The sequence below is a fragment of the Phocoena sinus genome, chromosome 17 (genome assembly GCF_008692025.1).
Source record: "Phocoena sinus isolate mPhoSin1 chromosome 17, mPhoSin1.pri, whole genome shotgun sequence".
NCBI classification, from domain to species: Eukaryota; Metazoa; Chordata; class Mammalia; order Artiodactyla; family Phocoenidae; genus Phocoena; species Phocoena sinus.
In genome coordinates this window covers 78,498,345-78,510,597 of record NC_045779.1, presented here as the reverse complement: position 1 = coordinate 78,510,597, position 12,253 = coordinate 78,498,345, and the positions used below count along the sequence as shown (strand labels likewise).

Below are 12,253 nucleotides of genomic sequence, written 5' to 3'. Positions count from 1 at the left end.
CCCCTGACTCACTCACGTCTCAGTTGCAAGTGGGACGTCCAGGTCTACCTCTGACAGTGTACATTGTTTCCCTCACTGTGGGAGGCATCCCAGTCTTCCACCATCTCCATTATGCTTCCTTTCGCTGAGCCGTCCCCATGGGTACAGAAGTGCCAGTCCGGAACTATCCAGGGAAGAGGCCCCAGCGGCCGTCCTGGCCCTGCTGTTGTGACTACAGTCACGTGCCCCATCGGGGCTGACCTGTTCAAAACCCTGCCGGGTAGCCGACCGTTTCTAGGAAGGAGGCTGGACTTCTTCCCTTAGCCCCGAGGCCCCTGCTGCCTGCTGGAGACCTGGGCCCTTGACAGATCGCATGACACACTGCCCTGTGGAATTGTGCCCACTGTCCTCCCTGGGCCCCCACCCCCCTCCCCAGTCTGGGCAGGACTCGTGTCACTAGTGGTTCTTGCCCTGGACCCACCGTGGCTGGTGAGAAAGAGTGGGTTGTGGTTACTCTGGTCAGAGCTGGTGGCCTCAAAGGGCCCCCCGAGTCGTGGGGTTTAGCGTGTAAGACCCGAGAGCCTTCGGTGCCGGCTGGCGGTGGATGACCGGCCCCCTCGTTCTGTCGGCACCACCCTGCTACCCGAACAGCGTCGCGTGGGCCTTGCCCTGGTGTGGTGCCGGCCGCGAGCTGCCCTGCCCAGGCCTGGGGTGGCTTCTGGGCGGGCGAGGATGGAGTCCAGCTGGACGTGGAGTTCGAATTGCCCTCTTCCACCCTCTCCCCGCGCTCCCCGAACTTGGCCGCGCGGCCTGGGGCAGGACAGACCATGCTCCAAGGGGCCAGGGGGAGCTGAGCTGACCAGCGAGAGCACAAGTCCCCACCTCCAACCACGGTCCGGCTCCTGGGACCGCTCAGAGAGCGTCCGGAGGCCAGCGGCCCGCCCTGACGGTTCTGGTTGCCAGGAAAGGCGGTGGTTCCACGGTGTCCCAACCCGCTGGCGGGGCGGGCCCTGGCCAGCGCGGCGTCACGCGGGCGGGGCGGCCAGAGTCCGGGGCGCCAGGGCAGCGGCCAGAGTCCGATGGCGGCGGAGCAGGACCCCGAGGGGCGCGCGGCGGCGCGGCCGCTGCTCACCGACCTGTACCAGGCCACCATGGCGCTGGGCTACTGGCGCGCCGGCCGGGCACAGGAGGCGGCCGAGTTCGAGCTCTTCTTCCGCCGCTGCCCGTTCGGCGGAGCCTTCGCCCTGGCCGCGGGGCTGCGCGACTGCGTGCGTTTCGTGCGCGCCTTCCGCCTGACGGACGCAGGTAGCCGCCCCCCCGCCCCCCGCAACCCCCGGCAGCCCCCGGGCCCGGCCGCCCCGGCGAGCCCTCGCCACCACGGCCTCTGTCGCCCCCAGACGTGCAGTTCCTGGCGTCGGTGCTGCCACCAGACACAGACCCCGCGTTCTTCCAGCATCTTCGTGCTCTCGACTGCTCCGGGGTGACGGTGCGGGCCCTGCCCGAGGGCTCCCTCGCCTTCCCCAGCGTGAGTGCCGGGGGAGCGGGGCACGGGGGTGGGGGCCAGAGCAGGGCCGGGTGGCGCCGAGCTGACAGCCCGCCCCGCAGGTGCCGCTGCTGCAGGTGTCTGGGCCGCTCCTGGTGGTGCAGCTGCTGGAGACGCCGCTCCTCTGCCTGGTCAGCTACGCCAGGTGGGGCCCGGGGCGCCAGGTGGTGCCTGGGGCGGGACACCCGCCTCCCGCCCGGGGCCGGAAGCCTGGGCTCTCCGGGAAGGAGCGCTGACTTCCGGGCCCGGACCCGTGGGGCGTGGCCCCTGGGGGCGGAGCGCTGAGCCGGGGTCCTGGCAGGGGCCTCCGGCTCCCGCTGCTCGGGTCCTCGGGAGAGGCAGCGCTCTGGGTGGCTTCCCGGCCGTCACTGCGGGTCCCCTGCCCCCTTGCTCCCGCAGCCTCATCGCCACGAACGCCGCGCGGCTTCGCCTGATCGCAGGACCGGAGAAGCGGCTGCTGGAGCTGGGGCTTCGGCGGGCTCAGGGCCCCGACGGGGGTCTCACCGCCTCCACCTACAGCTACCTGGGCGGTGAGGGCCAGGAGACGGAGGCCTGGTTTGGGGGAGGAGGAGGCCAGCCCTGAGACCCCCTTCAGTGCCTGAAGTCCCCCAACTTTGCCTGATGCCCTGACCCCAGGCTTCGATGGCAGTAGCAACATGCTCGCAGGACAGCTGCGGGGCGTGCCGGTGGCCGGGACCCTGGCGCACTCCTTCATCACCTCCTTTTCAGGCACCGAGGTGCCCCCTGACCCGGTCAGTACCCCTGTCCCCCCAGCTGGACTCCAGAGGGCAGACCCCCCAAGCCGAGCCCTTCCCGGGGAGCAGGAGAGGCCAGTCCCTCCTCTGTGCACAGGCAGATACCACGCCTGGCCCACCCAAGCCACGCCGGGCAGGTGGTCTCAGTGCGGCACTGGGGAGCTGGCAGGCAGGTGGCTCAGACTCTCTGCTGGGGTTGAACCAGTCCCCACCCTGCGCTCTGGGCCCTCCAACATTCACCAACCCTTCTCCATAGATGTTGGCTCCAGCGGCTGGTCATGGCCCCAGGGTGGACCTGGCCGCCCGCGTGGAGACGTGGCTGGAGCGTGTGTGTGGCCACCTGGGGCTGGGGGTGCGGGAGCCACACCGGGGTGAGCGGGCGGCCTTTGTGGCCTATGCCCTGGCCTTTCCCCGGGCTTTCCAGGGCCTGCTGGACACCTACAGTGTGCAGAGGTGAGGCCCGGGCATCCCCCAGGGTGGGCTCAGCAGAGCAGCAGCAGACCCCCTACCCCCATGTCCCCACCTGCAGGAGCGGTCTCCCCAACTTCCTGGCTGTAGCCCTGGCACTGGAGGAGCTGGGCTACCAGGCAGTGGGAGTGAGGCTGGACAGTGGCGACCTGCTTCAGCAGGCCCAGGAGACGCGTGGCGTCTTCCGAACAGTGGCGGCCCAGTGAGTCCCCCTGGGAGGGGCTTTGCCTTCTGAGAGATCCCCTCCAGTTAAGGAATGTTGGGATGGGACAGAGGGAGGGAGGGCCCGTGCCTCTCCCACCGTGAGGCTCTCTGATATGCTGCTACCTCAGTAGAGGTACTGCAGCCTTGGCAAGGAAGTTGGGGTGGGCTCGCTCAGGGGCCCACAGAGCCAGTGTGGCTGAGGGCAGACTATCAGGTGGCGGGGAGACGGCATGACTGGGTTGGGAGGGGGCCGGGTGAGTCAGGAGCGTCTAAGGGCTGCCCCCGTCACAGGTTCCGGGTGCCCTGGCTGGAGTCCATCCCCATTGCTGTCAGCAACAACATTGATGAGCAGGAGCTGGCCAGGCTGTCCCAGAAGGTAGGCGGGGCAGGGGCGGCCCAGAGGGTGGCTCGGGGGGCCCTGGGCCTGCAGATGCTGGCCGAGCTCATTTCCCCCTCCCCCGCAGGGCAGTGAGGTGGACGTCATCGGCATCGGTACTAGCGTGGTCACCTGCCCTCGCCAGCCTTCCCTGGGCTGTGTCTACAAGGTGGAGACAGAGTCCGGGGCCCAGTGGGGATGGGCTGGGGATGGACCATGGGTCCAGGGAGAAGGGTCCAGATAGCTCAGCACCCTGTCCCTGTAGCTGGTGTCCGTGGGAGGCCAGCCGCGGATGAAGCTGACCGAGGACCCCGAGAAGCAGACGTTGCCTGGAAGCAAGGCTGCCTTCCGGCTCCTGGGCTCCGACGGTGAGGCCCCGCCCACCCTCTCCAGTTGAGCTCGAGGCCCCAGGCCCCGTGCATGCTCGGCGCCCTCACACGCGCACCCACGCAGGGGCTCTGCTGTTCGACGTGCTGCAGTTAGCAGAGGAGCCACCTCCCCAGGCTGGCCAGGAGCTCAGAGTCTGGCCTCGAGGGACCCAGGAGTCCTGTACCGTGAGGCCGGTGCACGTGGAGCCGCTGCTGCGACTCTGGGTCCAGCAGGGACAGGTGACCGCCCCTAGCCACCCACCCCCTTAGCCTGCGCCTTCAACTCAGATCAAGCTCGACACCTGACCTCGAGCCAGCCCCTTCCTCCCTCTTCCCCCCAGCTGTGTGAGCCCCTCCCATCTCTGGCCGAATCTAGAGCCTTCGCCCAGCAGTCCCTGAGCCGTCTGAGTCCTGCCCACAGGCGGCTCGAGCAGCCTGCGCTGTACCAGGTGGGTGTAGGGCCCACATCGTCAACCCGCCCTGTGCCCTCTCTCCCCCCACGGCCACCCATCGTCCCCCCCTCTCCTCCCTGCAGGTGGCGCTGTCTGAGAAGCTCCGGGCCCTGGTGGACAGACTGAGTGCAGAGGTGCCCTCTGAGAGTCCCCTGCTGGGAGCTGCCTGAAATTAACATGAGTCACTCACTATCTCCACAGCTTGTCATGTGTCATTTCTTCACCCAGCCTGCCACTCACTGGACCCCCAGGGCTTCCCAGGGTGGGCTGGAGTCAGGAATCAGCATGAGGGTTCATCCTCCCAGGGAAGACCCCAGCCCAGCCAGGGCAGGTAGGCAGCCCCGTGCTGAGGCCTGAGGTTGGCTAAGGCCGGTGGGGTGCGGGTCGGTATCTGAGGCCTGGGGAGCTGGACTGTAGGAGCAGATCCGGGGCAGGACAGGGCAGGGCTGTGGGGAAAGGGAGGGGGCTTTGGTGCCCAACTAGGAGCTGGGGGGGTTGGTTACTGGAAGACCTCTCCATGCTAGAGACTCGAGGCGGGCTGGGGATGAAGTGCCAGATGGAGGGGCTCCGGGATTCCCCCCGGGCGGGGCAGGCTCGGTGGGACACCTCAAGCTTCCCCAGCCAAGGAGAGGCCTGGGTGTCCCCTGCCACTGCTGCTGCCAGCTCTGTGGGACCCTGTACCCCTGGGCTCCACCCATCTGGCTCCCTGTCGGCCCTGGCATCTGTCACGGCCCGGACTAGGCCTGGGCCTTGGGGACCCAGCTCCCGCCCCTGCAGTCCTGGGAAAGGAGAGGAGGGCTCGGGGCCTGCCTGCACTAGAGCTGGTGAGGGTGAGGGAGCAGGGACTGGCTCAGCTCTGGGCACCTGGCCAGGGTCCCGGGCTGGCCCTGCCTCTGTGTGAGCAGGCTCGTCAGGTCTCCACCGGCTTTGGCTGTGGAGGAGCCACTCAGGAGAGAGGTTTGAGGCCCTGCGGGATAGAGGGCGGGGCCTGGGCTTCTCCCACCTGGGGGGGGGGACACAGGCAGGCCAGGACGAGGGGGAATGCCGACTGTCCAGGGTGCTTCCCGGAGCACTTCTGCCTGCCCAGGTATTTGGCCAGACCAGCTCTTCTGGCTCCCCTGGACCAGGCTGGGCAGTGGCCGTTGCGCTGCTGGGTGAGGGTGACAGCGGGGATTTGGGGCAGAGGCCCGGTCAGGCCAGCCCTGGGGAGCAGGAGGCTTGGAGAGAGACACAGACTCCGCCCGCCGCCGCCACACACACTTCAGGACACGCACCAGGCCCCAGGTACCCACAGGTCACCGCTTCTGAGCTTTGCACTTCCTCAGTGCCAGGACCCAGACACTCCCCCCCACACCGTGATCCATCCAGTGATGTCAGTCACCTGCAAGGGCACCTGGGAGGCACAGGGCAGCTCCTCTTGCTTCCGGCTCCCCCCCAGGGCTGCTCCGAATCACCCCCATGCCCGGGATGTCCGGCCGGGTCAGGATGCAGAGAGGAGAGCCCAGCCCCCGGCCGCAAGCGCAGCCTGGACCTGACTGCTTCTTTAGGGCTGAATCAGGCGAGGCCTCAGCTCAGGGCTGGGCCCAGACTTCTAAAACCTGCTGGGGCCTCCTCAGGGCTGTCTACGCCTGCCCAGGATTCCCTGCCCAGACGGGTCGGAAGTCAGGGTCAGGGACCCTTCCCCCCCTCCCCTTGCAGATCCACTGTCTCCCAGGGACCTTGCCCTTTTCCCAGGTCCTGGTGGGCAGAGCCTAGGCTGGCCACTCACCAGCAACAGTCTGGGCGGGAAGACCCTTCAAAAGCCCCCGTGGGCACCACACCTGGGGACACCCCCGTGTGGCTCCCCGACCTCCCGCCCCCACACGCTGCCACGCCTGTCCCTGGGCCCGCCTGCCTGGGGCCTGCTTCTAGGTGAGGCCTGGGCACGGCTTCTGGGAGGACCAGTGCCAGGTGCTGCAGGCTGAGCCCGGCTGAGCAGCTCAGTGTGCGCCGCGGCCATGGCTGGGGGCACGTGGGACTGGGCCCGGGGGGCTCCCGTGGGAGCCCTAACCCTGACGGCTCTGGCTGAAGGGATCCGGGCCCCCCTTCCACCGGCCCTCAGCCCGAACCTGAGCTTGAACGCGGGGTAGAGCCTGGGCAGGCAGCCGCCATTTCCCCAGCTGGCAGTGAGCCCTTCTCCCAGCCTCCTGCCCAGGAGCCAGCCCCCGAGGGACCCGGTCTTCGTCTGGTGAGCAGGAGGGATGCCTGGGGGGTAAAGGGGGACGGAGCCGGAAAAAAACAGAAAGGCACGGGGGTTTTGTCAAGAGCTGGGACGGGGTGGGGAGGAAGAGAGGGGGAGAAGCAAGGGGGTCTCATAGTCTCCCCTCGCCCCCACTCCCAGACTCCCCAGAGTTCCTTGGAAGAGGGGGCCCTCGCAGACCTGGCGTCGTACACGGCTGCCTGTCTGGACGAGGCTGGCTTTGCGGGAACGCGGGCGACAGCACTCACCCTGTCCTCAGCCCTGGAGGCCCGGGGGGGAGCAGCTGGAGGACCAGGTTAGCCCCCGTCCCCTCCCTGCCCTTGGAGTCTCCCGCCTGGTCCCCTCCAGGGTTGGAGGCTAGAGGGAGCAGCCCCCTTCAGGCCGCAGCTGCTTGGTCGGGGTACTGAGGGTAACGTGCAGGGGTCACGGAGACTGGACTACTGACGTCCGCCCCTCCTCGCCAGGTGCACGGCCTTGTGCGAGGGCTGCTGGCACAGGTGCCCAGCCCGGCGGAGTGGAGGCCCCAGCGGGCGGCCCTGCAGGTGCTGAGTGCACTGGCCCTGGAGCACCCTCGGGACGTGGTGTGTCCACTGCTGCCGCGCTCACTGCCCCCGGCCCGGTAACCCGCCCCGCCCCGCCCCGCCGGACGCCGCATCCCCCCCCCCCCCTCCCCACCGCGGCCCCGACGCAGCTTCCCTCCCCTTTCCAGCTTGTTGTGGAGACTGGCCCAGGGTGGGGTGGGTCATGGCGGGGCAGGGCCTTCCCTGCCTTCCGCTCCTGCCTCTCATCCACTGAGGGTCCTCAGTGCTGGGTTCCAGGCTTGGGGCCTGCCTTCTCTCTCCAGGCCTCTCCTGCAGCCCAGCCTGGCGGGGTGTGCTTCTGAGCAAGCCAGGTGGCTGCTGCACCCCAACGCCCGTGGCTCTTCGGTTAGTCTGCCCCAGGAGAAGCTATCTGTGGCTTTATTCTCTACGGTGAGTGTTCATAACGGCAGGCTTGTTTCACCGCTACTGGCCAAACGGGGTTCTGAGTGGTCCCTGCCGGGCAGCTGGCCGGGCAGCTGGTCCTGCAGACTTGGCTCCCTTGTGGTCTCTGCACAGACGCCACTTATTTTGTTTCTCTGGGATCGCGGGCTTGATTACCTGCCCCTCCTCCTGCTGGAGTCCTAGTGGCCGCCTCCCCGACCTGGAGACTCCCCTCATCGGCGCGCCGGGCTCTGGCTCGCACGCCCCGTGCCCCCGGGGCGGCAGCCGAGCTCTGGCGTGGCCTGAGCCAGAGCCCGCGCGAGAACGGGCAGGTGCTGGTGCAGCTGCCCTGGGTGCTAAAGGGCTCGGCCAGGTTCCAGCTGGAGGCACTGGCGGTAGGTGGCATTGCCAGGGGACTCCCCTGGCCCTGGCCCAAGGGGACAGGAGAGTCTGGGCTCAGGGGTTCGGGGGCAGCAGGCTCTCACCTGAGTCACACCCATCCATAACGTCTCTCAAGCATAGAGGCTTTGTCCTCGCCCTGTCTGCGGTGTCTGTGCCTGAATGAGCCCCTTGTTCCATAGGCCACTCGCGCCCTTGGGGAGATGCTGGCTGTGTCCGGCTGCGTGGGTGCCACACGGGGCTTCTACCCGCATCTTCTCCTTGTGCTGGTCACACAGCTACGTGAGCTGGCCTGGGACCCATGCCCCACTGACATCCCCAAGGTTTGGGCCCCATCCCACCAAGGGCTACCGTACAGCCACGCCAGGTGAGGGGTGCACACCGGGGGGAGTGAGGGCTGGGCCAGTGCCCTCCTCTGCTGCCCACCCCCCTCCAGCTGCACAGGGGAGGCCTTGAAGGCCCTGTTCACTGGGGATGCCTGCTGAATGGTGGTCACGTGCATGGAGCAGGCTGGAGGCTGGAGAAGACTGGTGGGAGCCCACACCCACCTGGAGGGTGTCCTGCTGCTGGCCAGGTGCAGGGCAGGGGTATGGGGGTTGTTGGGTAGAGGCTTCGTGAGGGGCGAGGCCGGAAGCGGAGGGAGAGCTCCCATTTCCGCCTCATCACAGTGCCATGGTGGCGCACGCCGACCACCAGCTGCGAGGCCTGTTCGCGGACTTGCTGCCCCAGCTGCGCAGCGCGGAAGACGCACAGCGCCTCACGGCTATGGCCTTCTTCACCGGAGTGAGCCCGCTTCCAGGATGGGTGGTGAGGGGTGACCATGGACTTGGCCCCTAAGCGGCCGGGCCGGCACGGGAACGCGAGCGTGCCGACCCTGTGTCCCCCCGCCCAGCTGTTGCAGAGCCGGCCCACCATACGGCTTCTGCGAGGGGAGGAAGTCATCCTGGAGCGGCTCTGCGCTTGGCAGGGCGACCCCGAGCCCACCGTGCACTGGCTGGGCCTGCTGGGCCTCGGCCACCTGGCGCTGAACCGCAGGAAGGTGAGGGGCAGGACTGGGCGGGGTCTGGGCGGGGTCTGCGAGGGGTCTCCCACGAGTCCCCGTCCCTGCAGGTGGCGTCACGTGAGCACGCTGCTGCCCGCGCTCCTGGGCGCCCTGGGCGAGGGTGACGCGCGGCTCGTCGGCGCCGCACTGGGGACGCTGCGGAGGGTCCTGATATGGCCGTGGGCGCGGAGCTGGGACCGCTCCTCCCACCGCTTCTGGAAGACGTGAGCCCGCCCCTCCGGCCCCGCCCGTCCCGCCGTCACCACCCCCTCCCCAGGCTCTCCCAGGGTTCCTCAACCAGGCCCCGCTCCCGGCCCCCAGATCGCGCCCCCAGACGGCAGCCCTCCGGACACCCTCTCCCCGCTGGCTCCGCCCTCACCGCGCCCTGCTATGCAGGCCCGGGACTCGGTCCGCGCCTCGGCGGTCGGGCTCCTCGGGACGCTGGTGCGGCGCGGCCGGGGCGGGCTCCGGGTGGGGCTCCGCGGCCCCCTGCGGAAGCAGGTGCTGCAGGCTCGTGCCGCTGCTGTTGCGACTGTATGACCCCAGCCGGGACACCAACGAGGTCAGTCCCCCCAAGACTGTCCCATGGCTGTCTCCACCCAGCCCCACCCATTCCCACGACAGCTGCCTCTCCAAAGATTACAGGTCGGGGACTTCCCCCAGGACCTCAGGTGCAGGTGACATGCGCAGCCAGGTTCCTGGTCATTCCTGGGCCGCCTGCGCCTCCACCCCTCATCCTGGCCACCTTCCCCCTCCCAGGCCGTTTCTTGCCACTTTCTGGACTCCTAACCTTGCTCCCTTCCCCTGTTCCAGAGCTCAGAGTGGACCCTGACCCTCTGTGACCAGGCCCTGCGCTGGGGCCTACTGGAGGAGATGGTCACCGTGGCCCACTGCAACAGCCCTGAGGCCCTAAGCCGCATCTGCCACCGCCTGGTCAGTTGGGGAAGGACAGTGACAATGATGGGGTATATGGTCAGCTGCCCGCTTGGTCCAATATACACCAGGGCCACTCCCCCCAAACTGAGTCTTCCCACCCTTCCAGTCAAGGTGGTGGCAGGTGTAAAGCCTCAGGTCCTGATGCCATGTCCCGGGGGATCCCCAGGGTCCTCAGCCCCTGGACTCACCTCTGCGGCCTCCCTTCCATGCAGAATTGGCCCTCCTGTCCTGCCATGAGCCCTTCTGTCCCCGGGTTCAGTGGTACCCAAGTCACGTGCCCCTCTTCCTGAGCCAGACCCAGGGCTACCTGCGGAGCCCACAGGACTCCCTGCTCTGGGCAGCTATTGTGCTCATGGGTAAGGCAGTCCTGGTGTCACACTGTCCCTTGCACCTAGGGCTCTGGGAGCTGGGCCAGCCCCTCCCTGCTGTGGGCATGGGGCCAGCACTCAGGGTTTGCTTTGGTCCAGGCTTCCTGGTCCGTCACTCAAGCCCGAGCCGCATCAACCAGGACCTGCTAGACAATCTGTTCCAGGGTGAGGACCCGACTCACCGGGGCATGGGGTTCCGGAAAGGTGGTGGGTGCTAGGGCGGAGCAGATGGGAATGGATGGATGGAGAGCTGGGGCTCTGGGGCCCTCCCGCGCCATGAACTGCCCTGTCCCCACAGACCTGGGGCAGCGGCAGAGTGACCCTGAGCCCACTGTGGTGGCAGCGGCACAAGCGTCCACCCAGCAGGTGGTGCTGCTGGCTCAGGCGCCACGCCCACCCTGCCCGGCCCCCACCAGTCTACAGAGACAGCCCGTTCCAGCACCACCGGAGCCCTGCTGGCCCCTGGGGCTGCTTAGGACCAGGCTGAGCCCGACTGGCCCGCCTTCCGGGTGGGAGCCAGGGTGCTGTCTGGCACCCCACCGCCCTGTGGCCAGTCTTGGCAGGGGCAGATCTGCAGAAGAGGCCCCCCCCTTGAGGGGCACCCTGGGCTCGGTGCTGGGCACCAATGCCTGCCCCCCGGAGCCATGCAAGGCCTGTTGCCCACAAAGACCCCTCTCTGGGAGCTCACCCCCCCAGACAGCCCTACGACCTAGACGGGGCACGCACCTTCTGACGGAGCACCATTTCACCCTCAGCCTCTTGCCTCGTACACCCCTGGGTCCATCTGTCCCCCCTCAGCCCCCTGCCTGGATGACACCTGACCTCCCGGGCCGAGGCCTGGCGGGGGCCACTGTGAAGCTGGCACAGCCCTGGGAGCCGGCGCCGTGATAGGCCGCCCTCTGCCTGGGCCCTCCCGGCCACCCCAGCAGCCCATTACCCCTCGTCACGTGCTCCACTCCTGGCTGGCCATGTCCTGGCCTGAGGTTCTGAGGTTCCTGGCCAAGAAGCACTGATCTGTCCTCCTGTCCACGCCCGCTGCCCCACAGCCTGGCCCCGTGCCTGCCCCTCCCCCGCACTTACCGCGTCAGACCCCACCTGGGCCTTCTCCGGAAGCTGTCCCTGACCTCCCCACTGGACAGCACGGGCCTGAGATGACACCTGCGGGCTCAGGTGTGGGCTGCCAGCATTCGCACCCCACTAGGCTGAGCTGTCGCGCCAGCACCCCAGCACCCTGCTCAGGGGTGAATGGAGGCGTGACTGGACGTGTGGGGAAGAGGCCCCTCAGGACGGCTCCGAGGCCATGACCCAATCCATCCAGACCCTGGACGGGCGGCTTCCTCCACCTGGAGTGCCCACCTTGAGGTGTCCTCTTGCCCTTTCAGGGCCCCCCCAATGCTGCCTCCTCAGAGGAGGAGGCCTCAACTCACACAGCCTCTTGGAGGCTGGGGTCCTGCCCATCCCTGTGGAAAGCGTTTAAAATAAACACACAGATCCTAGGGGTTCAGCGTCTCTCTGGGGCCTGGGTCTGGGCCAAGGCTGGGTTCTGATGCGCTGGGCCTGGTCCGAGATCGGGCTCGGGCTAAGATTATAAGGAAGACAGCACGTAGCCAGGAGTTTGGGTCAGCTCCGGGGTGGGCGGAAGGTCAGGCAGGTTTCACCCTGAGCTGAGAAGCTGAGAAGCTGTGCTTTGGGCCTATGGATGCTGAGCCAATGGGGTTGGGGCTCAGCAGGAAGGGGTTGGGTCTCCTCGTAGGTCATTCCCAGGGCAGGGGAGGCCCGGGCCGAGGGCACTGGTCTGTGTGAAGCCAGGGGTGTGGTTTGGGGTATTGGTTCGGCTTCTCCAAAGCAGATGCCCAAACTGCATTAAACTACAAGAAATATATCGGGGTACACGCTGGAGAGGCCAGGAGGCTGTCAGACGCCCGTGAAGGAGAGGAGGACGGAAGGAAGGGAGGTTGGTGGGAATGTCCTCAGGGGCTTCTTCCGCCTGTCACCCATCACGGAGGCTCCAGCTCCCAGGCCCGGGGGTCCCTCCTCAGCTTCCATGGCTGCAGGTAGGGCCCACGAGGAGCACCCTCACAGCCGCCCGACCTGGGCTGGGTCTGGGCCCGGGCTCATCAGGAGCCTGGTGGACCTCAGTGGCAGCCCCCATGGGCAGAAGC

General features: G+C 67.8%; 3 protein-coding genes across 8 annotated transcripts; all 3 read left to right on the top strand.

Moving 5' to 3' along the window:
• The first annotated feature begins 451 nt into the window (after positions 1-451).
• On the top strand, positions 452-7,349 carry NAPRT (nicotinate phosphoribosyltransferase). Of its 6 annotated transcripts, none has more exons than XR_004346455.1 (17): positions 452-1,284; positions 1,377-1,504; positions 1,585-1,667; positions 1,922-2,052; positions 2,159-2,274; positions 2,534-2,730; positions 2,807-2,947; positions 3,241-3,325; positions 3,414-3,494; positions 3,591-3,693; positions 3,779-3,933; positions 4,035-4,142; positions 4,229-4,279; positions 4,347-4,476; positions 6,535-6,679; positions 6,849-7,003; positions 7,229-7,349. XR_004346455.1 is itself a non-coding variant. In XM_032610064.1 (17 exons), exons 1-16 carry the CDS (start codon positions 1,059-1,061, stop codon positions 6,931-6,933), a joined length of 1,965 nt encoding a protein of 654 aa, XP_032465955.1. In that variant the 5' UTR covers positions 452-1,058; the 3' UTR covers positions 6,934-6,965; positions 7,229-7,345. The 6 variants fall into 6 exon arrangements, 3 of the variants coding, with proteins under 3 accessions (XP_032465955.1, XP_032465956.1, XP_032465957.1); XM_032610064.1 differs by having other exon boundaries at positions 6,849-6,965; positions 7,229-7,345; XR_004346456.1 differs by having other exon boundaries at positions 453-1,284; positions 4,374-4,476.
• LOC116742265 (maestro heat-like repeat-containing protein family member 6) lies at positions 7,129-8,258 on the top strand. Its single transcript, XM_032609591.1, has 3 exons — positions 7,129-7,141; positions 7,545-7,741; positions 7,928-8,258. Exons 1-3 carry the CDS (start codon positions 7,129-7,131, stop codon positions 8,114-8,116), a joined length of 399 nt encoding a protein of 132 aa, XP_032465482.1. The 3' UTR covers positions 8,117-8,258.
• Positions 7,943-11,587, top strand: MROH6 (maestro heat like repeat family member 6). Its single transcript, XM_032610083.1, is given in 10 exon segments — positions 7,943-8,068; positions 8,182-8,319; positions 8,414-8,528; positions 8,856-9,011; positions 9,109-9,349; positions 9,601-9,720; positions 9,977-10,079; positions 10,191-10,256; positions 10,390-10,483; positions 10,485-11,587. Coding segments are annotated over 9 exon segments (1,089 nt in total). The 5' UTR covers positions 7,943-8,068; positions 8,182-8,219; the 3' UTR covers positions 10,579-11,587.
• The last annotated feature ends 666 nt before the right edge of the window (positions 11,588-12,253 follow it).

Excerpts from the sequence above, each read along its gene's own strand:
- NAPRT (XM_032610064.1), top strand. The coding sequence starts at position 1,059 with ATGGCGGCGGAGCAGGACCCCGAGGGGCGCGCGGCGGCGCGGCCGCTG. Across the intron at positions 3,495-3,590 it reads CCCTGGGCTGTGTCTACAAG|CTGGTGTCCGTGGGAGGCCA; the intron begins GTGGAGACAGAG and ends CTGTCCCTGTAG. Across the intron at positions 6,680-6,848 it reads GGGAGCAGCTGGAGGACCAG|GTGCACGGCCTTGTGCGAGG; the intron begins GTTAGCCCCCGT and ends CCTCCTCGCCAG.
- LOC116742265 (XM_032609591.1), top strand. Across the intron at positions 7,742-7,927 it reads TCCAGCTGGAGGCACTGGCG|GCCACTCGCGCCCTTGGGGA; the intron begins GTAGGTGGCATT and ends CTTGTTCCATAG.